This window comes from Hydra vulgaris, chromosome 10 (genome assembly GCF_038396675.1).
Source record: "Hydra vulgaris chromosome 10, alternate assembly HydraT2T_AEP".
Classification (NCBI taxonomy): Eukaryota; Metazoa; Cnidaria; class Hydrozoa; order Anthoathecata; family Hydridae; genus Hydra; species Hydra vulgaris.
In genome coordinates, this window is record NC_088929.1 from 18,518,377 (window position 1) to 18,544,397 (window position 26,021).

At 27.7% G+C, this 26,021-nt stretch overlaps 1 protein-coding gene across 2 annotated transcripts in view; it reads left to right on the plus strand.

The window, feature by feature from the left end:
• Positions 1–26,021, plus strand: part of LOC101238793 (chromodomain-helicase-DNA-binding protein 1-like) — a 96,683-nt gene that overhangs the window by 4,507 nt on the left and 66,155 nt on the right. For both annotated transcript variants that reach the window (XM_065807397.1, XM_065807398.1), the window contains 3 exons: positions 5,472–5,578; positions 19,891–19,978; positions 21,426–21,482. In XM_065807397.1, coding sequence (XP_065663469.1) covers positions 5,472–5,578; positions 19,891–19,978; positions 21,426–21,482 — 252 coding nt within the window. The remainder of the gene's footprint in view (positions 1–5,471; positions 5,579–19,890; positions 19,979–21,425; positions 21,483–26,021) is intronic.

Here is a 26,021-nt window from a genome sequence, read left to right on the forward strand (position 1 = left end):
GTTGTTCCTCAGAGAGTGGCTTTGAAAACCCAAAGAATGGATGATCTGTTTTAGATCTTCTATTTACTGTTTTAGATCTACTGTTTACATTCTATTTACTGAAATATATTTAGAAAAGTAATCCTGTATTATAGTATTGTTATAATATAAGTAAACATAGCAAAGTATTAAACTCTATATAGAAACATAACATGTCAACACAAACCATACTCGATTAATTAATATTCCTAATAAATATATTATACGTTATAGCGACTTTATTATAAATAATATTATTATTTACAAACCATACTCGATTAATTAATATTCCTAATCAATATATTATACGTTATAGCGACTCATTTATAAATAATATTATTATTTACAAACAAAATATTCTTACTCATATTTAAATGTATGGTTTGTGTTGAAACTTCGATTAGAGCATGATTTTGTTAAATTTTATGCCTAATATTCAATTTTTTCGATTGAAATATCTTTCTTTTAAATGTGTTAAAAAATTTCAAAAACTTTTTTTAAACAAAAGTGATTATTTTGGTCATAATACTAATGGATAATTCAAACATACCTAATATATTTTCACTTTGTAACTTCTACCTGAAAAAAAAGTTTTTATGTAAAATTTGTGCTACCTATAAGGGGTCATCCATTAAGTATGTATGCTCATAGGGGGAAGGAGGGAGGTCTTCAAAAAGCATACAAAAGCGTATGCGGGGGGGGGGGGGGGGAGTAGGGTTAAATTTAAAAGTACGTGCTTTGATAAAGATTCTAGTTTGCCAACATAAAAAAATATGTGGTATAGGGAGCAGAGTGTATAGTTTCCCCTGTACACACATGCATTGGCCCCCACAGGATTTTTTGATGTTCCAGATAAGACACTTTCACACATTGTGCAAACTCCAAATTTAAGTATGTTTATGCCTATGCCAAATGAGGAGGTCTTGCAAAAAATTGGGATAATGGAAGCCTGGGAACAAAAAAGCCCTGTCCGCCTTAAAGTATAGTTTATTTTTATTTGATCCATCATTAAAACAAAAAAAAGTACAATACGACTTAACCGGGAATCGAACTCTGGTATCCACTGACAAAGTTAATTTTGTTGTAATATGGTGGAATTTAACTTTATTAAAATTAATATTTTCATATATTTGAAGACGTTTTTTAATTTGGGATCCTGTGCTGCAAACAAAGGGCTTTGGAGTTGTATAAAGTATCTAAGGTACCTCCTCAACCTTTTTTTTTTTAATAAACTTTTGCAACTTGGCAACAGGGGGTGAAGGGGGCATCAAATTTCAAAGTTTTTGGTGTATATACTTTTATGGACAACCTCTAATAAGTAGTATTAGTCAAAAAATTCTGCAGGGGGTAATTCTTGTCCAATTTTGCTCATTTTAGTCTTATTTTTTTAATTTTCTTATGGCTAATATAAAAATCAGGGAGAAAAAATGTATTTCTGAAAAATGTTATTTTCACTCTTTTAAGATTTTTGAAAACGTTTCAAAAATGCGCTAAGTAGAGTATAATGTAATAAAGCGAGAAATTGCTTTTAAAGATTGTATACTATAAAACACATTTATTTAAATTATTGAAAGATACTGTGTTATTAAAAATGGTATTTTTTACAATGAATGTAAATATTTTTGAAACAATTTGTACAATTAATTTTATAAATAACAACAAAAACGATTTTAATAAACTTTTTGATGAATCCATAAATTTAATAGTTGAAACATAAAAAATACTTTTTGATTTAAATAAACTTAGTTTTTTATTAAATGATAATTAGATGTTTCTTAGTTTATAATTAGATGTTAGTTTTTTATTTATTTAAAAGAGTTCGCCTAATATAAAAAATTAGAAAAGGTCTAAGTTTTATAGTTCGTCGTGTTGGTTTGATAAGATCATAACTGTATTAGGATATTTCAAAAATAATCTTTTAATTTTTTTTTAATGTTTTAAAGTTATTTATATTATTACTTTTTTATTTGTTTATGTTTTCTTTTTTTGATTGATATATAAAAATGCATAAATAAATAAAAAACAATCATATAAATATTTTTATTTAGACATTCAAAAAAAAAAAGGAAAAAAGATTAATTTGATGTTCACCTAATATAGAAAAAATCAGTTAGAAACTTGTCAAACCAACGCGATAAGTTATTTAACCTTAACATAATTACAAAATATTATAAAAAATAATTTTCCATTAGAACTTCAGTTTTTCAGATTTATATTAGTTGATTTATTTTAGAGCTATAGGTTTTAATGTTTATTTTTAATTTCTATTTCTTTTAATTTCTTTCTTTTTTATATAGTTTAGCCTGTTTAAAATTTTTTTCCTTTGTCGATTTTATTCAGCTCGATTTTAATTATCTAAAGAGCTGTGGTCAGGCTTTTAAAAAAAACAGTTATGCATGGACAAGAATATATATATATATACATATATATATATATATATATATATATATATATATATATATATATATATATATATATATATATATATATATATATATATATTTTGTGAAAACTAAATAATTATTAATATATATTTCAATTACATTACTTAAAGTTTCACGCAATAGCGATCATCAGATGTAACAACAACAAAAAATAACGACAAAAATTATATACAAAAAATGCTATGGAGTGTCCGCTTTGATGACATTAAAGTTTTTTAATTAGAAATTTATTTTCATGGCGGCATTTTGACGCAAGTTCGGTTCGTTTGTTATGTGGTATTTTTCTGTCAAGCATAAATTGCAAATTTACCACCAGGTTTGAATGGCTCCGCTTGATCGAGAATATTCCATTTTAATATAGGTTCGAAAGTATTATTTTTGCATTCATATATATATATATATATATATATATATATATATATATATATATATTTATATATATATATATATATATATATATATATATGTATATATATATTTATATTTATATATATATCGATGGTTTAAAGCACAAAAGACACATGCAAAAGTGGCTCCCCCTGGCATTTTGTTCATAAATACTATTAAAAATAAATAATTAATGGCATAAAAAATAAACAAAGATTATAATTTTACTGATCTTTTAAAATAATTTATGATTAGTTAATTAATTGAGAATCTCAAACTTTGAAAATATGTTTTATTGAAACTATCAAATAAGAGCAAGTGTCTTGTCCCTTTAACCATTGATGTATATACAAACTCTTTATTGACCATAACACTTTAAAGTAGAAATACTTAAGGTTTTGCGGAAGTGAATTGTACAATGCCTTGGCAATATCTTCTTTGTTTGGGCAATGTTCATCAGCTAAAGCAAGTACAGCTAAGGCAGGATCAAGATACCAGCTGTGCCTGCCAAATGATTTTATTGCTGTAGTAGCTCTATGAAGATTTATATCTGTGAATCTCTTCATCTGCCACAGCGTTTTCATGTTCTTCAAAATATTTTAACAAAATTTGATTAATTCATCAATCAAACAATTAACTAATCTTTTTAATCTGTTTTCTTATTTCTTCTAATTATTTTTAACTTGATATGAAGTAACAGTTGCAGATACTGCTCTCAGGAACCACTGAGTGTAAAAGATGCCTATTATATTTTCCTCTTATAAGTTTGGAGTGATTTCCAACAGTAGATATGTCAATACAATGCTTTTGCCATGATTCTTGCATGATGCAACGGATGAGGAAAACAAATTTTGAACCTCTCTTTTTGAGAAACTTGAGAAACTTATGCACCATTCTTGTTATTACTCTGTGGTGCTTTCCAGTGTTGGAAGCAGTAGTATCAAAACATATACACTGTATATTATAACTGAGGTCATAAGATTCTATTAGATTGTAAACTGCTTTGAACTGCATTTCTATAGCACCTCACTCAATATGAGGAATGCCTGGTAGCTTTTCCCAATCACTTTCACTTGAATAGCTAATCCTTCTCTTGTGACTGAAATGTAATAATGGTTTAGATGAAACAAAATCATTTATTTTTCCTCCTGAGATAGCTATTACACTGCTTATGATAGCAGTGTGCTGGTTGACAGAAAGTCCTTCTACTACAGCAGTTATCACTGTATGCTTTAGAATATCTTTAGGCAATATTATACTTTGCTCTTATTTGTGGTTATTATCATTTAGCTCACTTTTAATAGAGTCATCGCATTCTGAGCCTAAATAATCAGTGAAATCACTTTTTTAGCTATAGATATATGTAAGTCTTCTTTTTCTAAGGATTCCCTTTTAGATTTTTTTGCAGATCTCTCAGCACTCTTTTTAAAGCTAATATTTGAACAGCCTAGAGGGCGATGTCTTTTTTCCTTATGCATTTTCAAAAACATAATGTCCATACATTTAGTTTCTTTTGTTCTTTTTCTATCCATTGTTATTTCGTCAATCATAAGTTTTATGTCACGTTCCGACCAAAATACCTTTTTATATTCTATTAGAAAGGTCTCTTTATCCTTGATTGCTCATAGTGTCAATCTGTTTTTAAGGGATTGCAGCTTTTTATTTTTCATTATTAGAGTTCTTTCCTAAAATTAATATTGATTTAACTGTAAGTTGCATTATAAGCTACGAGTACTGTGTCCTCCAAGTTCCCAAGGAGCCTTTAGCTTAGATATAATGCAGCAGCTCTCTTCTGCTTCTGAACAATTTGATGTAAATAAAGAACCTTTGTTTGAACAACAAACTAAGTTTTTAAGAGAAACGGATGGTTTGGACTCTCGTAAGTAAAGATAGTGAAAACTGCTAAAGAAATAATCCAAAAACTGGATTATTTCTTTAGTAGTTTAAAACTGAATAGATAATAGTGTCCTAGTTTTTTTTAAACTAAAAACTAATTTTTTTTACCTCTACTTCTTATTTTACCATAAATAAAATATAATAACATAGACTTAAATTTTTTTTTAATTCTATAAAACTTAATTGAGTGCAAGAACCATTTTACTTATGTTTAAGCTTTGTTTAATCTTATTGAAACAGCAGATGTTGAAAATTGAGCATGATTAATAGATTAGTACAATGAAATCACACTGCTGCAGTGGTGTAACGGAAACAGTTTTGTGTACAGAAATAATAAAAAACTTCATTAAGTTGAGTCTTTTTTAATGACTTTTTTAATTAAATTTAAAAAGAGACATATAAAAAGAGTGTCTAATTTTTTTTACATGAGTCATTATGAGAATAAATGAGTAAAAAAAAGTTTAATTTAGTAATGTTGAAGGGTGGCATACATGGGTCAAAAAATGTCAAAAAAGGTTAAAATAAAAAAGTACTTTGGGGCCGTGTGGCGCCTTTAAACCTTTTTTAAATTAAAAAAAGAAAATCTTACATATAAAACAAGGGTCTGCTTTAATAAGTATATATCACAACTTAAATGAGTATTATATACATGCGTTACTTAAATATATCATGTTTATAACAACAGCGACAAAAGCATTATGAATGAAATAAAAAAATGTTGTTTAGTCTGTTGCATCGTTATTGCATTTGAAAAAAAAGTTCAATATTAGTGGTCCTTTTTTGGTACTTTCACCATTGTCTGTTATCAACAGTTGGGAAAAAGAGTTTGAAAGGTTAGATTTATAAATATTTGTTTGTTTTTAAACAGTTTTGATATATTTGTTTATAAATATTAATAAATGATAATTCAAAAGAAAATTATTATTTATAAATAAATATATTATTTATATAAATATAAATATTTATTTCTATTAAAATTTAAGTTATTTAAATCCCTTTTCATATTTATATTCTTTATTTTAAAAATAGAATTGAGAATTTTTTATATTACAAAATTTTTTAATTTTGCAACATTAACTAGTTGTTATCAATTGTTAACAATTTGATATTTACATAGATGAGTTTAAATTTATTTATTATTCTATTATAACAATGTTAACATAGATTAATATTTTTTTTAAATTATAAAATTATGATTCATTATAGTTGTCGCCGTAAATTTACATATAATGATACATATAGTGAGCAGGGAAAGCACCCCACTATAAAAACCAGATTTATAAATATTTGTTCCAAATTTTTCCACAACCAGGAGTCTATTCTACATGGCATGGAAGGCACTGAAACTCAAATGATGGTAGATTTAATCGTTTTAGTTTTTCGCAGTATTGAAGATGCCTCAAGCTGGAAGCCTATTTTGTTGCTTTTGTGAAATGATTCAACCAAGGCTATATCAGTTTTTAAATAAGGAGCCCAAATAGACACTCCATATTCAAAGTGTGATCTTATAAACACACTTTATATAATTTATATAATTATTTATATATTTTATATAATTAATAGACACTCCATATTTAAAGTGTGGTCTTATAAACATGCTTTTTATAATTTATACAGTTATTTATATAATTTTTATAATTTGAGAGCTATATTTTCAGATGTAAAAATGACTCCCAAATTAAGCTATTTAGTAGGGCTTCTTAGGTATTGGTTTTTTCCCTTAGTAATTTGTAGAAAAGTAATTAATGAGGGTTGTTTTGACCCTAATGAATAACGCAGCATTTTGAAATGTTTAACTTAAGTAACCAAAAGTTTGACCACTTGTGCACCAAGCGTAGACAATCCTGCAGATCATCAAGATTAGACTGCGATAAAGTTTTAGAAAAAAAGTTTAGTATTATCTGCAAATATCTCAGAAGTTTCAATGAGTTTTGCAAGGTCATTTGTGTAGAGAATAAGAATATAATTGTGTATAAGAATAGTTGTGAAGAGGAGTGGGCCAATAACAGAACCTTGAGGAACACTACTGAGAACATCAACCCAAACAAAGCTGGTATTGTTAATTGCGTTAAACGCATTGCTTTCTCCTTACTAAAAAGAAATTAATCTATTATACCAAAAAAATATCAAGTATCTATTAGATTAGTTACACATGATTTATGATGAAAGAAGCCATGTTGATTTGCAGAGCATTTTATTATCATTAATGTGCTTCAAAATTTTGTTCTTTACAAGTTTTTCAGAACAGAGGTTAGTGAAATAGGTCTATAGTTTTCAGCAAGTAATTTATCTCCCTTTTTTTTATAGACCGGACTAATATTCGCTAAATTACACAGAGTGGGTACTACTCCAGAAGTAAAGGGTTCATGAAAGATTTTTGTTAATGATATTGCAAAGCTTTTGGCACATATCTTAAGTATTAAGTGATGCAAAGCTGTCAGATCCAAAAGATTTATAAAGAATGTCTGAGATAAAGAAATCCAAGTTTTCATTATAAATGCATTCAGAAATAATATTACTTTTATTTAGCGATGGAAAATATTCAGAGCTTTTAAGTGTAAACATAGATTTTACGTTTTGCTTTTATGTGTAAACAAAGATTTAAATTAGAAATTCACAAGATCAACTATATCAGGAAGAGCTTCAATAATTCTGGCTGAAGTATTTTTGAGAGAACGAACTCTATCTTTAATTTTTAGTTGTTTGTTAATATATTTGTAGATGAGTTTTGGGTTGTTCTGGGATTTTGATATTATTTCTTTTTTATGTGTTTTTTTTTTTTTTTGCTTTAAATATTTCAGCTTTTACTGAATGATTAAGACGTTAAGACAACTTTAATTTATTTTTAAGCTTATTATTCTTCCATTTGGTAGAGCAGTCAATATGCCAATTAGATTTTTTTCCTTGGATCAAGTTTTTAATATGTGGGGTAACCCAAGGATCATACTTTTTTTTAATTTTATTTAATCTTGGGGATAAAATATTCGCAAACAGTGTGATAGCTAGAAATTAGTATATTGAACATTTGATCCACAATTTTATCTAGAAATAAAAATTCCCAGTTGATTGATGCAATAAAGTTTGATATTGAGTATCAATATCAAACTTTATTGCATCAATCGACTTTTGTTACAATAAATGTAATCATGTTTTTTGTAAATAAACGATTGAGATTCACTTTTGCAACCCTCGGAATTAGGGTCGGCATTCGGTAATGCCAACCTTACTGCCGACCTGACAATGTCTAAGATCTGCATTTTTTTGCTGACCTCGTTTTTTTATGTTATTGTTGTGAGAATATAACTTTACTTAAATTATTTTTGATTTAATTAATAAGGTTTTAATAAGTTTGTAATAAAGAATTAACAAGATTTAAATTTTCATTTAAAATCATTTAACTTGTTATTAGTGAAACACGAAATACATCACAAAATACGCGTGGCTTGTTTTTAATGACAATTTAATTTTCATTAAAAAAAATTACACTGTAAAATTAATAAGCATAGCACTAAAAATGCTATGATGTTTCGTGAAGGAAGTGGCGCAGAAATTTAAAACTGAATATGCTTTATCGCTAAAAAATTCATTTTAAAAAGTCATTATCGTTTAATGACAGAAAAAAAAAGAATTTATCTTTGCACGACAAAAAAGAACTTTTACTTGAAAGTGTATCTCATAAAATATGTTAACATTTATTAATTTAATTAGTCATATGTTTTGTTTTAACACTTTTAATTGGTTGGAACTTCTTAAAACTAAATTTCACACGTGAGCAAGCTTTTGAAACATTTTAAAATTTTTTAATAAGTTACGTTGGAAGCTTGTGATATTAAAATTTAAATGCTATGCCTTCTAAGAAGACAGTTGATTCATGGAATTTCTCTTGTGCATCGTATCAACTTGATACTGGTGGAAATGTTTCCTTACTCTGGTACAAAATATGTAGAGAATTTTATGAGGAACAGAAAAAGAATGAGAAGTTTGGAATAAAAGGTGTTGCACAAATTGGTAAGTTTGATACTTTAATATTTATTTTATCTTATAAGATGTTTTTATAGGTAGATTACTTTATTTATAAATTTTTTAACAAAGGTGCCGAAACATTTTTCAAAGGAACAAAAACAGTTAAAAGAAATAATTTTAAGGATCATGTGAACAAAAGTCTTACTTATCAAACAGCTGTTTGCCGATTAGGGGAAAAAAGAAATGCAAATAAAACTGATAACATCGGAATGAGTTCAACAGTCGTTGAAAAGCAAACCACTATTGTTACATATATGCAAATTTTATCAACTCGTCATTCAAACCAATTATTGAAGAAATTTCATTCAGCACATTTTTTAGTTACAAAAGAAAAAGGGTTCAGTTTTTACTCTGCATTGGCTTTGAAAAAGAAGTTCATAAAGTGGATTTGAAAAAGAAGTTCATAAAGTTAATTTGGGAGATAGCTATTTAAGTGATTCTGCATGTGCTGAAATTGTAAAATATTTAAGTGAAAGTATTTTGCTGAACGATATAGCTGAACCACTTAACGAAAACCATATTATGGAGTAATGAGTGACGGTAGCAGCAGTGCTAAGTCATTGGATGAAAAAGAGTTGTTTATAATGAAAACGGCTGTTACCAGTGTTCCAAAATTTTCAGTTATGAGTCTGGAAGTAGTAGCTGATGCCAATGCAGAAGGGCTCAAAACAGCTTTAGAAAACTCAATCCGCAAGTTACATTTAAATACGCAGCATGCCGACAAAGAGATAGGACTATGTACTGATGGGGCCCCAGTTAATATTAAAATGTACGTCTTATAATAATAGAAATAGGAGATCATTACCAATTAATTTTGTGCCCGTGCCATAAAATTGAACTTATCTGCATGATGCATTTACAGGATTGCAAATTAATTGCAATGTTGTAAAAGATTGCGCAAATATTTACTATTTTTTTGAATGAGCAAATTTAAAATGGCGTTTGTTTAAGCCACAATTATAATTTATGAACATTATTTTAGCAAGATATAAGAGACCAACGGGAACAAGATGGATTGAGCATCAACTTAATGCACTCAACTCTACAATTAGAACTCTTCCAATATTTTTAGGCTTTGCAAACCAGCAAATTTTAAATCCATATTTTAAAACAAATGAAATCTGCAAAAAGTATACTGCAGGGCTATCTGAAAGATAATTCGAATATCTTAAAGATTATTTTTAATTGTATAAAAATAGATATTTTAAAAAGACTCGAACCAGTAAGTAAAATTCTGCAAGATTCAGAATTAATTCTTCCTCAGCTTTTGACTATATTATCTTCGTGTGCTAAAACCATTAAAAAGTCATTCAACAGGCAAAAAAGCATTGTGAACGTTTGTCTCTTCACTTAAAAATGACACATATACCATTTACTAATGTGTCAAAAAATATACATGTTGTAACAACCACTTTGTCAGAAAACACAGTTCAAGTTTCCACACTTCAATTGCATGTGTTGTCAGATTTGTTTATTGATGCAGAGATCAGATGTAAACTTAAAAATCTTTTGTCATCATTTTCTTTTCAATCCAGTGATGGACTTTCAATTTTGTTAAAATCAATATTTCCTGACAGTGCTATAGTTGAAAAGTTCTCTCTTCAAGAAGACAAGTGCTCTTCATTTTCAATCAATTCTTATTAGAGATATGGATAAGTCAGACTTTTATGCTGTTTTTTTCGATGAAAGTCTTAACTCAGTTGTGCAAACAGGGAAGATAGATCTTGTTGTTGATTATTGGGATAGTGTTTCAAACCGTGTTTGTACTCGTTACCTAGACTCAATCTTTATTGGATATAGTTGAAGAAGAGATTTTCTGAGCTGTTAATATTTGGGAGAGCATTTGTAAAATATGCAGGTTTTGGGAATCTCTACCTAAGAGTAAGCAGCCTTTGTGCATGAGCTACCAAATTGTTTTATCTGCTACTAAAGATTTTAATTTTAATAATTAATTTTAAGATTTTAATCTAATTTTAGCAAAATTTTATTTCTTTGCTCATATAGCTCATATTATACAATCCTTTTTAACCAAATAACAATATGCTAAACTTATGATGCCATTTTTATATGACGACCTTTATTGACTATTAAAAGACATAATATCAAAGTTCATTATAGCTGATATTTTAGTTCAATATAAAACTGCAAATAGCCTCTGCAAATTAGATTTTACAAAAGAAAAAAACTAAAAAAGCCAGATATTGGATGTGGTGCCAGCACTGTTATGAAGAATCAAAAAACAAATGATGAAATCACTCCAAAAGATATTTATGCTTTTAACTGCAGTTGCATATGTTTTCTCTTGTTGTTGACATGTAAAATATGCCATTGTGCAAAATGTAAAATGTTTTGACCCAGAAATAATGTGCAATAAAAAAATGGCAAAGGAAAGGATAAGTGATTTGATTGATAACTTGATTCAATTGCATTGGGTTACCCCAAAAGGTGGGGATGAGGTAAATACCAAATTCATGAGATATTTAGAAAAGATTGTCTCTAAAAACAGGAAACTTTTCACAATTTCAACAAAATAGGTGATGGATTGGATGAGTTCTTTTTTTCTAAAGTTGGTGGTTTAGGTGATTATCTGGCACTGTCCAAATTAATCAAAATGGTGTTGAAAGGATTTACAATTTAAAAAGGTTATTCTGGAAAAAGTAAAAAAAAACAACTAAAAAGTGATTCAGAAGCAATTCTTATTAAAGCTGCAAATAATTCTAAAAAAGCTCATACTTATGCTATTGAAGCAAAAGTTGTTCTTGAAGAGAGGGGAAAAAAGGAAGTAGAGAATAAAAAGTTAGATGAAACAATTGATTTATTATTTAAGAAAAGAAAAGAACTTTGAAATTTTAATTAGTTTATTATTTAATACAGTAAAATCTAAATTTATATATATATTTAAAAGTATATTATAAGTTATTATTTATTTTTCAGAAAATTTTTAATATTGATGTGGCAATACTATTTCAGTCGTTTTAACAAGAAATAAAAATTTTATTTAAACTTATTATTTTTTCTGAACCATTTTGTGTATTTTTCATCTTTTAAATATATGTTGATTTTAGCTTTATATTTTACTTTTACATTACTTGTGTAATTCAGTTTATTTTGTTCTGAATGCTATTTATCAAAACAGTTTATAGAGTCAATAAAAGTATAGCATTTTTACATTTTACTTTTATTAAACTTTAAATGTACTTTAATAACAATAGTAACAATGACAACATACTAACAATACTTTGATAAATGTAATAATGATGCTTTATTTTGAACTGTTCATGATTTTTTCATGTATTATTCCCCAATCTTTTTTAAGTCTGGAAAAGCTCAAAATAACTGAAATAAAAATCAGGAAAAAGAGGTTGACTATCAGGGAAAAGAGATCCACAATCAGGAAATAATCAGGGAAATGTCAGGGAAATCTATCTCAAGATTTTGGCAGACACCCTGTATATGTTTACTGTGAACTTTTGCAGATACCCAGACTTATTCGAGAAGATTTCATACACCCAGATCATAGGTTCCACAAGTCAAAAATTATGGATATTGAGTTATGAATGTCATTTGATAGTATGTTATGTGTTGTACATGGAGACAAAATACCACAAGTCTAAAACAAATGTTTACAAAATGACAGATACAAATGGCACTTTTAGTTGGAAAAAATATTAAAAACTTAAAACATCAAGCTCGATTTTCTCAGTTTGACACTTTTTTACTTGAGGCACCCTTGATCTGGGTGTACGATTTGTATAGAATTAATTAACTTCATTAGAGTTAAATACATAGATAGCTACACTGCCACAGATGTTAAAACAACAAATTAGTTTAAATTTGTTTATATTATTTTTATATAAACACCACAACAGATTATTTTAAACTTTTTTAATATTTAGTATTAAATTAAAGCAGAGGTTGATTTAACTCAGATTTCTGATTCCTTCGTTTGCAAAGGTCAACTATATATATCAAGTTTATAAAAAGCTAAACAGAAATTTGATTTTACACAGCTATATATATATTTTTTTTATTTCACCTCCTCAAGGCCGCAAAGGCCACTACAGACGAGAAGGCTACTTAATTGTGGTTGTAACCCTCCTCAACTCTATATCTCCAAAACATGAACCTTGAAAAACAAGGCCGCTACGCGGAGAAACAAATTGAGCGCGGTACTACCAGGGACATGGTGGGGATTGACCTCGAAACCTCTGGCTTATGAAGCGAGCGCTCTACCACTACCGCATATATATGTATTATAAATAAAAATTTCTGATATTACAAAAATAATTTCAACAGTTTTTTAAAGAGCTCACACCATTGCATTTATAATGTTTTTTGCAAAATAAATTGCAGCACTCGTAGCGTGGGAACAAAAGTACTCTCAAAAGCAATAAGTTAATCAAGATGTCATCGCAGATGGCTGTCGTGTTTTTTTAACCGTTGAAAAAAAAGGAAATAAAGTAAGAAAATCGAAAATTGTCAATTGTTAAAAAAGGGAATTTAAAAATATCAAAAGAAAATGAAGAGTAAAAAAAAACGAGTCATGTTATAAACAAAGAAACACTTAAAAAGTAAATACTCAAAATTAACACTTAAAGAAAACCAGCAAAAGAAAATTCGAACATCTATTTGTACTAAGTTGCTACCAACTTTTCTACACCTTTTTTTTCGCTGAAAATAACAAAAAATTATTTATTTTTATTTTTTTATTTTGTAGAAGTTTTTTGTGTTTGCATTTTCGTTTTGTAGTTTTTGCTTTCATTTTGTAGTTTTTTTTCAGCATACAACCATGCCTAATATTCCCGTAAACTGCTGCAAGAAAAAGCAAATTTTTGCCTAGTGCGCTTTCTCTATTAATCATTCCTGTTTGGAAATCTTTGGCTAAGTCACTGTCTTTCCTGTCTAGTTCACATTTTATTGAATTCCAATCAAAAAGAAATTTGCCTGCACTGATATTTTCACTCTGAAGACAAATAGTAAAATCCTGTGCCATATGCAAGACATCTTTTAACTTTTCCCAGATCCCCCAAAAATATGTTTGCCTATTAAATTCTTATAGAGCTTCTTTTTGTGTGTTCAGATTTTGAAATATTGGTCGAATCTAGAAAAACAGAAGAATTCATTAAAGATATATACGAAGTTATTAACTAATTAAATAAAAAGGATTATTAAAGAAATATTTACATAAATGAAAATTTAAATATTTACATAATGAAAATGTAATTTACATTGAAATAATTGAATTTATTTTATACCATTTGGAAAAAAAAGAATAAAAATAGTTTTAGTTTTATAAACTTTAATTAAAATTTATAAGTTATAACTTACCATGATTAGTCTCTCAATCATACGAACTGGTTAGACCAACGGATAGCCTGATCTTAAATTAGCACTAGATATGGAGCTTGCTCTCTGAAGAAATCAATCCATTTAGAATTTATTGTAATTTTGACAACTTCTCTTGCATGGCTAATGAGACTTTTTATTGTGGGCCTCTTCAATGCATCATTTATGGCTAGCTGTAAAGTGTGGACAGCACATCTTTGAAGATGTATAACATTCATGCTTCCAGCAACTCCACTTCCCAAGGCTGCTGCTGCATTGTCCCCTGTGCCATGCTAAGTGACCATCCTTGTCAAACTCATCTGTTTCTACTGGAAAATCGCTGCTGATAACAAAGTCATGCACCAACTTTATACTCAACTAAATGAATTAAATATAATTTCAATAGTTAGTATTTTTCAATATATATTCTATGCATTACAATATCTAAAAGATTTTTATTTACATTTTAACAAACATCAAAACAGTTTATTTTTTAAATGATTTTATTTAACTGAAAATGTTACACACAAAACATTTCATTATTTAATTAACACTTTTCATTTACATAAAATATGGACAAACTTCAAAATATGTTATTCACTGCTGTGTTGTTGACACTGAGGCCTAAAATATTAGTTTTGTTGATTTTAAATTTATCTAAACACTTTTCAATGATTTTTTTAGTGTGTTCTGCCATTTGTTTTCCTTTTGTATCAATGGTGCCAAGATTGATCACAACAATTTCATCATTGTTTGATTCAGGGATGCAGAGTCCCAAAAGGACTCTGGCTATATATCACTATTTTTTCCTGGTCTCTGGCTTCCAGAACTTTTCCTGTTGGTTGACTTATGATCTGCTATATAAAAAAAACTCATGAAATTTAATGACTTGAAACATATTGTTTTTAGGCCTGTAGTCTTGGAGTCTCGGAATCGTTGCCACCATTATACCTAAGGACTCCAGGTTCAAAAAGTGATTGTTCCTCTAACCTAAAAATCTTAATTTTTTTACCAATAGTAGTCCATAAGCATTTTTTATATTATTAGAGCTCCTGGATACCAAAAACTAGGAAGAAGTAATCTTTTTGTGAAATTCAAATTTGGAGTCCTCTTTGGGACTTCACATCCCTGGTTACAGTATTGTGTAAAATTGAAAATCGAAATCAGAAAAATTTTTTACACAATTTTTCAAATTTTGATTATCAATGGTTTTTGTTGAGAATTTATAAACATTTTTATGATTTAAAAATTTAATTTTATACAACAAATTTTTTACTTTACCCAACCTCCGAGAAGTTCTATATACCATAAATGGTGTTTACTAATGTATATCTATTAGAAAAAAAAATCAGACCTGGAGAACAACTTACCCTAGCTGTCACTCTGGTCCACATTGAGGAAAAAAGACATTACAATAAAAACCTGTAAAATTTGTCAAAATATTCCAATAGACATGTTGGTCACTTATTCAATTGATGAAGACCAAGTTTTTTACATCCACAGCACTCATACATTCCTACACTAAAATACTTCCTCTGCCATCCCTCACTTGGACATTTTTTGTGGTTTAAGTGCTTCTGGCCTCCTCTAATTTAGACGTTTTTGGTAACTTATTGTGATACTGTAGTTGCTGCTGTTAATCAGGAATTTTTTCTCAACTCTTAGTTCTTCCAGATATGCTAAACATTTTCCAGACATACAAGTTTAGATATATGTTTTTGTAATATATTTGTAAATAAGAGAAAATATATTCCAAATTTTTTCTAGATATTTTACCCAAAAAAATTTTTCCGGATTTTAAAATCATGACCTCGATGATCTTATGAAACATCATAATATCACATTGTTATAGCTTCTTTAATGAGAAAAAAGGCTTTTGCCATAATTTTGCCATAACTATGGTTACACATTATATCTATGGTTACACATTTTGAATCACTAATTTTATATTGAACTATTGATTACAGTCCCAGATTCTACAGTATTGTGCAAATTAATTGCATCAAACATTTTTTTGTTTTTTTTGTTTTATTCTAATTTTCTCTAATTTAATTTAAAAAGTAAAATAAACAAATATGGACACACACTAAGAAAAAGATCTAAAATATTAACTTTACTTCAGTATTCTGAAATCTCAGCAAGGAACAGCCACATTATGTTCAGAAAACCAATATACAGATAGCCGGGTCAAGAAGCATTACTTTGCAACAGGCAGCTTATCACCATTAAGTCAAGGAAAATGTGGTCGAAAACAAAAGATCTCAGTGAGAGATGACTGATATCAATGCTGCAGAGAATCAAAAATTCAAAGACAGCTGAACAACTAATGAATGGATTAGCCACCCATGTCTGCTCAAGTACTGTGTGGAGGCAATTAATATCTGTTAAAAGGTTTGCCAGAAAACCTTTTAAAAAACCATTACTTACAGATGCCATAATGAAGAAGCGTTTCTTATGGGCAATGGAATACAAAATATGGACTAATGAACAATAGAGAAGGGTATGACAAAATGTTGTTAAATTTACAGCTATTTTATTTATTATATTTGTATAACCATACTATTTAAAGCTGAAGATATTAAATTGAAGAGACTTGATAATTGTTAACTTGTTTATTTATTGGTTGTAGGTTTAATTTTCCGATTATTCACATTTTGAAGCGCAATCAAAGTTTGGTAATCATTGTGATGGTGAGCCTATAAGACTCCGACATATTAAACAATATGTCAAATATCCAGAAAAGATGTTTGGGTTGTTGAACAAGTAGCACTCTACCCAGTTACTGGGATGATGAACTCTGACACTTACATAGAGGTTCTGAAAGCACATTTAATTTCAGATGTCAAAAATGTTTCCAAATGGAAACGGAATATTTCAGCAGAATTAAGCCACATGCCATACATCCAAAAACGTCTGCAAATTCATGGTAGAAAAAAATTTGGTAGATTTTATGCTAAATAGTGTGCAAAAAGACGTAGCAGCACTTGGAGGACACACAAATTGTTAGTGCATAAGTTTTTATAATATTGGAGAAAGAAATTTAAATTTCTAGAATTTAAAAAAATTAAAGAAAACTTAAAGAATTAAAGAAAAATTAAAGAAAATTTAATAAAATTAAAATTCCTGGATTTTATTTGTTTTTGAAATTTGATGCAGTTAATTTGCGCAATACTGTATTTTCCTACTCTTCATGTTGGTAGGTCAATTTGTTATATTTTTTACTGTTTAGTCTTCTTTTAAGTTGATTTTGTTTTACAACTATATTGTTTTTAGTTTAACGTTTCCCAGCTAAAAATACTAGTTGCATTCTGAGATCACTGTTTAATTAGTTTATTTTTGATTAATTTTTAGAGTCTCTGAACTTGTCGTATAGGGATATTAGATGTGCTTCTATATATAAAATAGCACTGTTTAAAATAATAAAGTTAATTGAAAACAAATTTTAAATCAAAATCATAGAAAACAAATAACAAGTTTTATTATGAGATTATTTTTGCAAGGGTTTTAAAATATGTTTCAAAGAGTAATCAAATTCAGGTTATTAAGATGTTTTTGGTCTTGCACTAGTACCAAGACCATAGCATCTTAAAATCATCTCAGTTTGATGTTACAGTATTATCCTGATATTTTGATTAAAACAGGCTCATTAGATCGAACAAATCTTTCATTCTATAGTTTAAGAAATTGTCCGCAGACACTACATTAAAATGTAAAATAAAATAAAAATGTGAAAAATGTTTTTTCTGTTCAAGATTTTTTTTAGGAGTGGTTGTTTGTTTATACACTCATTTTAAAAACATTTTTTTCAGCTTAGTAAAGTAAACTGTAGTTCAAAAATGGTTAATTAGTTGAATTATTTATGCAATTAATTAAGTTATGTAATTGATTAAATGAATATAATTAAAATAAAAATCAAAATAACCCATTAAATTTAATGAAAATCACCACCTAAAGAATAAAATCTCCTACTTCTGTTTTTTAAATATATTTTGCGTTGCATAATTTATGGACAAACCCTATGCTTGTAGCCTTTTGTTTTGTAAACAATAAGAAAACAACATCAAGACTGTGCTTAAATGCCTAATCTTTAAACGTTGCCGCAAATAGGCACTTTAAAAATATAATATTTTGACAGTTCGCTCATAATATTCATATCAAGTATAAACATTAAAAATGGCGATAATGAAATGGCAAACAGCAAATTTTTCTTAAACTTCATTTTAAATGAATGGAGTATTACAAGCATGAATGTAATTATGATATACAACTGATGAAACTTTAATTTAGAAAACATTTTTTTGGCTTTTTAAAAATTGTTTTTGCTGTCTTAGTAAACATATCGTTGAATAGTTGCAGTTTTAGTAAACATATCGTTGAATAGTTACAGTTACTAAAAGTTAAAAATATGTAGTGTCTTCTTACAATAATACTTTTTTTAATGTTTTAATAAAAATCATTTCACTGGATTCTTGTTGTTTTTTTGTCCATTGAAACTCCTTTTAATTTTTATTTTCTGTTATAAGCATACTCCCAAGGCGACTTTTGCTTTGATGTTTGATGTTTGCGACAATTGCTTTGATGTTTGCAGCTTGATGAACTTCCATCTTTTTTATACTTTCATGGTTAAACTAATGGAGAATTTGAATGTCTGTTGAGAAAGAAAACTTTAAACTGCCAATTTTAAAACGGAGGGAAATAAATGGTGTCGTTTAGACTCCGTATATTAACCACTCCAATAATTTTTTTCAGTTAAAATTTCTCCGTTAGCCAGCACCGTTAACTAGTTTTTTTGCTGCTTTTCTCATCGCATCTACATGTTGCAACGCCAACGATAATATTGTTTAATTGGTAAATTGCAGCCGGTGATTTTTTAAATAGTGATTGCTGAGTAATTCTTTAAATTTAGTTAAAACGCTCTACAATGCGAAAAATTAAAAGAGTTTTTATCTACTTAATAGTTAGTTTCATTTTTTTAAATTTTATGTTCATGCCTCTACACTCTGTAGGATTAAACACTTTCTCATAACTCTGTTTTCTTTGATTTTTGTAAGCGGATCAAAATATTAAAGTTGAGTATGTCTATTGTGACACATATCAAGAAATCATGATCTTCTTTATTGCAATAAAGTGAAGGTTTTATTCTCCTTGTGTTTAAACTTTGTATTAAATTGCAAATATAACACACAAATAATAAAAGCTTCATTTTAGAATTTTTTTATTTCATAAAAACAAAACAACCAAACAAGTACTTTTTTTTTTTTTTGTATCTAACCTATAATTTAGATCATAAGAATATCATTTACCATCTGATCTCCAGGCAAACTTTGTCTTTTATGTTTCTATCATTGATCTGAATGTTTTTTGTGACTAAATGTTTGAATCAGTTGCTGATGACTAAGCTGTAATAGTTTAAACATAAATATGAAATCACATCTTGCAAACATAGATATGAAATCTTGCAAAATTTATTCAGATTTTAATCAAGTTTCAAATTCAAATCAAGCAACAACCTTAAACAAATAAGTAAACAGCCTAAAGTTCTTTTAAGTGTACCATGTTATCTTTAGATTTTTTTTTGACGAAAAAATATTTTTACTAAGTGATGCACGATTTATTATTTACTTCATCTGAATTAGCTTAGTAACATGGCTTGCTTTATTATTAAAAAATTTTCCTGGCTCTGTATATGACTTAAAAGGATTTGTGTATACCAAAGTTTATTTTGCACTTGTTCAGATTGCATAACTCTTGCATTTACTTTTTATTGTTATAGGCTTCTTACTTTTTATTGTTATAGATGTGCACCTGATTTGTGCGTTCTCACATACATTGGCAAAAAAGATCAACGTGAAGAAATTCAAGAGAAAATTGCTTCAAAATATCTGGTTTGTTCTTATTATTATTGTTGTTGGTATTTTCAATTTCTAAGAAATTATTTTAAAAGTGTTGTTTAGACCATGATTTGTAAATTTATCGACTATTTGAATTTAGTTTATTTAATTTAAGTTTTACCATTCATTCAATTAAAAATAAATTTATAATATTAGTGTATTAAATTAAAATATTAGTAAATTAAAATAATAGTGTATTAAATTACTGGCTAATTTTCAAATAGCAATAAAGTTATACAAAATTAACATTTTAGCACAATTTTCAAGTTTTTAAAAATTAACTTTTATTTGAAAAAATTCAAGTTTACTTAAGCATTTAGTTCTGCAATCGATTGTGTTGTTAATTTTGTAATGTTATTGACAAGAAAAAATGTGTCAAAATTTTATTCATTTAACCTTAATTAATTTTCAGTTAATGTTTACACTCTTTGCACTCTAATATCACTCACATAACATTTTATGTTTTCTTTATTTTGTTTATTTATGTTTACTTTATTTAGCTTTCAATAATGGTATTTCATATTTTCTGTTCAATAAAATTTCACAGTAAAATCTGATAAAAAATCCATACAGTAATAAAATATCGGTACCACAATAAAATTCATACACATACAAAAGTTTGTGCATAAAACAATAGGTGTGTTAACAGTAAGTTTTTGTATTTTACTGGTAAAAAATTTGAACAATAATTAGCTATTAACAAGTATTATCCTCAGATTGGATATAAGTACAACATCATTATATTGTACTTATATCCATAATTTAATGCAGCAAGATTATGTGCTTTTAAAATCATTTCTCCTGCCATCTCTTCTGTAAATATTTCTAACAATATTATTTAAAAAAAAACATTTTTGATTTATGTATTTAAGTATGTATGTCTTTAAGGTTTTTATTGTTTTATGCACCCGCTTAAATCTTTCCCCGTAATTTTATTTAAAACTTAAATTTTATTTCAAACAATAAAAATTAATAAATGACTTATTCATTAAATTTTTATTTAAATTTGTTTTCATTTTTTTAAATGATTTAATTTTTTGCATTTCTGAAATATCAATCTCTTGTTGCAGTAGCTGTAATTTAACATTAGTTATTATTATTATTGCTGTAGTTATTGACTTAACTTAATGTTTTAATGTTTTAAATTTTCAAAAGTTTAGATGACATAAAGTTTGTTTTCTTTTTAATCACATTTTCTTTTTAAGAATTGCATTTTTTTTTTTTTTTACTTAAATTGCATTTCTTATTATTTAAAATAGACTTTTTAAAACTGTTGTTTATTCACTTATTTATTCATAATTTTTTATAATGTTAATACCATAAGGCTGTGTGTAGAATGTTATTTTGTAAAGTTTGTAATATTTAGTTAACTAAAAAATTTATTTTTTCTAGTCACTATTTTTTTATAGTTCAATTTTTCACTTTTCACTATTCAATTTAGACTGCAAACTGGAAAAATCTGAAAACAGAATTTGATGTTTTATTGACATCTTATGAGGTCAGTTATATAAATATGTATTTTGTATAACATTTATAAAATATAGATATATTTTATATAAAAACTATTAAACTGACAAACTTAATTAAACATTAATATTATCATATTTATACTTTATGTTTACCTATTTTATTTTAGTTTAAATTTACGTTAATTAAGTTGTGGATCAATCTTAAGGAGTTGCGATGCAGAGTTTTTTAAAATAAATTCTACTTGATTTGTTGATATTTTATTTTCAGATTTTGTTTATATATAAGTAACATATATTTAGTTTTGTTTACTTAATTTTTTTTTTATTCATTACTAAAAATTATAGCATTATAGTTTTGGACAGGTTCTAAAATGTCATTTTTTAATTTGAATTAGACAGGAAAAATTTGAAGATGTTTTTCTAAAAACCACCCATTTTTTTATTCTTGGAACATAAAATGTTTAAAGATTTCTAAAGCTAAAAATGTAAAAGAACAAAATTTTATAAGTCTTGCAATCTATTATTTTTAAACTTGTGGCTCTTATTTATTATTGTAACTTAGGATTTGTTTATTATTGTAACTAGAGATTCCAGGTCTCTTTTTTTAACTCTCTCTATAAACCATCCATTATATATTTTTAAAAAAATGAAAATACTTTTCCCAGGCTTCCAATTTTTGTAAAAAATATTAAGACAAACAGAAACAAAGTTTAGTTTTGAAACCCAAATTAATGGCTAAAAAAATCCTTTTTAATTTTTATTTTTTGAAAGTATTTTTTTTAAAACAAGGTCCATTATAAATTCTGACAACATGTCATTTCAGGGTCAACGACAGGGTTTTCTAAGCGGGGGGACACAATCATCATCTTCTTAAAAAAGGTCCTCGACATCTTGAAATTTCTATGAAAAAAAAGGTCTTTTAGAAAGAAAAAAATAGTCTTTTTTTAAAAAAAAGTGGAGGTCATGTCCTCTCACCACTCCCCTTAATCAGTGCATGTTCATTTGTCTGACAATTTTCTAAACCAACAATCAAATTTTTTTTAAATTTAAGTATTTATAAAATCAGATCGAAAGCATCAAGGAATAATATCAAATCAGCTTTTAAAGTTTTTTATAAATTGTCTCTCCATCACTGCTTGATTCTAAGGGTTTTAGGTTGAATTTCAAAAGACATGAGGTTTTTCTTCAGATTCTATTAATATGTATATGTACGAGCTTTAATGTGTTAAAAATAAAATCGAAAGCGTTCCTTCTTAGTCCAAAATTGATATTTTCCGAAATCCAGAAAATAGTGCTTCAAAATATCATTTGTATTATTTTAGCTATCTTTCATTAAAAAAATGAAGCCCTCATGACCATCCATTATCCATGTCTTCAAAATGTGGTTAATTTAATATATAGTAATACCTTTAATGATTTAATGACTTTACGGCTTACGTGCATCTTGAATTAGTATTTTTGGGTCCGTTATATACATTACAAGTTTCAAAGCAAAATAAAATTAAATCAAAAACTTTTCTTTTTTTTAATTAAACAAATAATAATAAGTTAAAAAGTTTGAATTTAGTTAATTTAAATTCTCATGGGTGCATTAAAGCTGTGGGTGGAAGCAAGTTTTTTAAGATTCAATCCATGGTTTTTGTTAGTCTCTGTGACAGCATAGTGCTTCAATGTTTTAGTTAAGTTTTTATGTACAGCCTCGGATGTTTGCTCTGAAAAAAGTCCAAGAGCTTTCTGACTCCTATTGAGAAAATCTTCAAGGTGGTATTTAATAATATGGAACTTCCAACCAAGTGACAATGTTTTGTCGAACACATCTTTACAATAGTATTCTAAATATTCAGCAGATTCAATAAACTGCGAGATATCTTTACTGTATGAAGGCTTTAGCATCATGTCAAAACAACTTTTTGCAACTGAAAAATTCTAAGTATATGATTAGAATATATATATATATATATATATATATATATATATATATATATATATATATATATATATATATATATATATATATATATATATATATATATATATATATATATATATATATATATATATATATATATATATATATATATATATATATATATGAGACCGTCAGCTTCAAAACCGGCCCTTAGACATTTTTTTCGATTTTGAATGAAGCACGCCAAATGTCTCGTAATGGCTCGCTCTATATTGAAAAATAAAAAAAATGGTGCAAAACCGGTTCAATCCTATAGTTTTTACTTTATAAAATTCAGCAAATGGTGCAAAACCGGTTCTTTTTGTTTGCGCAACTGCTTCAAAACCATTTTATTATTTCAGCCAATAGGAAAGCACTTATCATACCACGTGATCACAACAGCTGATATTGAAAATACTTTCGTTTTTAATGCTTTTATCCTCTGGAAATTGCAAATTCTTTATGATTTGTCATGTAAGTAATAGGGAAAGTAGAAAATATTTATGAAATATTAATTAACTAAACATTTTTAGACTTTTTGTGATGGAAAACCATTGAAAAGTAAAAAAAAAAAGCAGAAGCAGACCACACAAACGCGTGGCAGACCCTGAAAACACAAAATGAGCAATGGAGAAGAAAGCTAGGTATGCATTACTGATGAAGTATTATTTGTAATTATGTTTATTAACTTTTAACTTCTATTTTTCTGCAGGTATTCAAAGAAGAGTCCACCAAAAATCCCTTCATGCAAGCACAAATTGGGTGCTTTCCAATGTTACTGCCTGTCACAGAGTGGTTTTACCACTTTCAATGAGCCATTTTATCAAACAAGTAAGAAAATGGACCAGGACAACATCATTTTGAAGCATTGTTCATCCCTACAGCCGAAACTTGTTAAAGGTGAATCAAATAGGAAGAGAATTTACTGTAAAAACATATTTTGTTACTAAGGCTGTCTCTTCCTCTATAAGAATACCAGTTTGTAGGAGAACATTTTTAGGAATATTAGGCATAAAAAAATATAGACTGCTTGGAGTTATCAGTAGATATCAAAAATCTGGTACTTCAGCCAAAGAAAGTAGAGGTGGAGACAGGAAAGCAGAGAAATTTGTTGAGAAAAAAGAGAAAGTAAATAAATTCATAGAATCATTTCAAGTTAGTGAAAAGCACTACTGTAGGCAGTACTTACCAGCTGAACTCTCAACTGCTGCAATGTGGAGGATGTACAACAAAAAGTGTGATAGTCAATTAAAAGTTACCAAATAGTTTTTTACTAATATATTCAATACAGAGTATAATCTAGGTTTTGGGACCCCTAGAGTTGACAACTGCTCTGCATGTTCTGAACTTAAAACTAGAATCAAAAATACAAAAGATCTCCAAGCCAGAGAAAAAAATAATTTTAAAATTAAACATCCATTGCCAAAGTGCTTATGCTTATTTTGACAAGCTGAGGGAAGATAGTGATGACCTTGTTACCCTCTCATTTGATTGTGATAAGAACCAAGCTTTACCTAAACTATCAAATCAAGTTGCATATTGTAGAAGGAAGCTCAATTTTTATAATTTTACAATTGTAAAAGGGAGCTCTCATAATACACTTAACAAAGAAAATATTGATTCTCACTATTGGATAGAGGGGGAGCAATCTAAGGGATCAAATGAAATTGCATCTGCTCTTTATTTTTCTCTGAATAAATTAAGCATGTCTAGCAACATAAAAAGAGTCAGATTGTGCTGTGATGGATGCCCTGGGCAAAATAAGAATACAGTAATGATTGGTATGATCAATTATTGGCTCCACAATAAAGCTCCTCATATTCAAAGAGTGGAACTGGATTTCCCAGTGACAGGTCACTCCTTTATCCCACCAGATAGGGTGTTTGGCACCATTGAAAAGGTCATCAAAAAGAAAGAGATCATTGTTAGCCCCAAAGAGTATGTGGAGGTCATTGAAAAACATTCTGCAGTTTTCCACTTAAGAGAAGATTATGAAATTTTTGATTGGAAAAATTATTTGAAAACAATTCTAAGAAATAAAGTTTCTTGGCATTTCAAAATAGCTAGTTGTAAAAGAATCATTGTGTTAAAAAGACCAAGAATTATTGAGGTGAGAGGTGAAGCTTTTTATACAGTAGAAGTTAGTGCTTTTAAGTCATTGACCAAGAAAGGTAAAAAATTTTAATTCAATTAATTTACCAGTCATTCATTCACAAATTAAAATTAACCTAAAGAAAATAAAGGATGTAGAAAAAGTTATTGAACTCTCATTATGGCGTTGATTGGAGACAAGATCAAAATCTTGAGTTTTTACTTAATAAAATCATACCTAATGAAGAAATAGATGGCATTGACTCTGATCAGGACAGTGAATCAGAAGAAAATAATGAGCTGTGCTGTGGTAAAGATGGATCATCTGATGTTGATGATGCTGATGTTAGGATTTAGTAATTTAAATTTTGTGAATTTGAAACTATTTTATTGTAAAGATTTTTTTATTATGACATTGACTTGCCTTTTTAATGTGTTTTTTAAGGTGCATATAAAAAAAAAAAACTATATAATTTTTGTCTTGCTAATTATTATATAAGTAAATTTAACCTTTTAAATGTTGTTCACA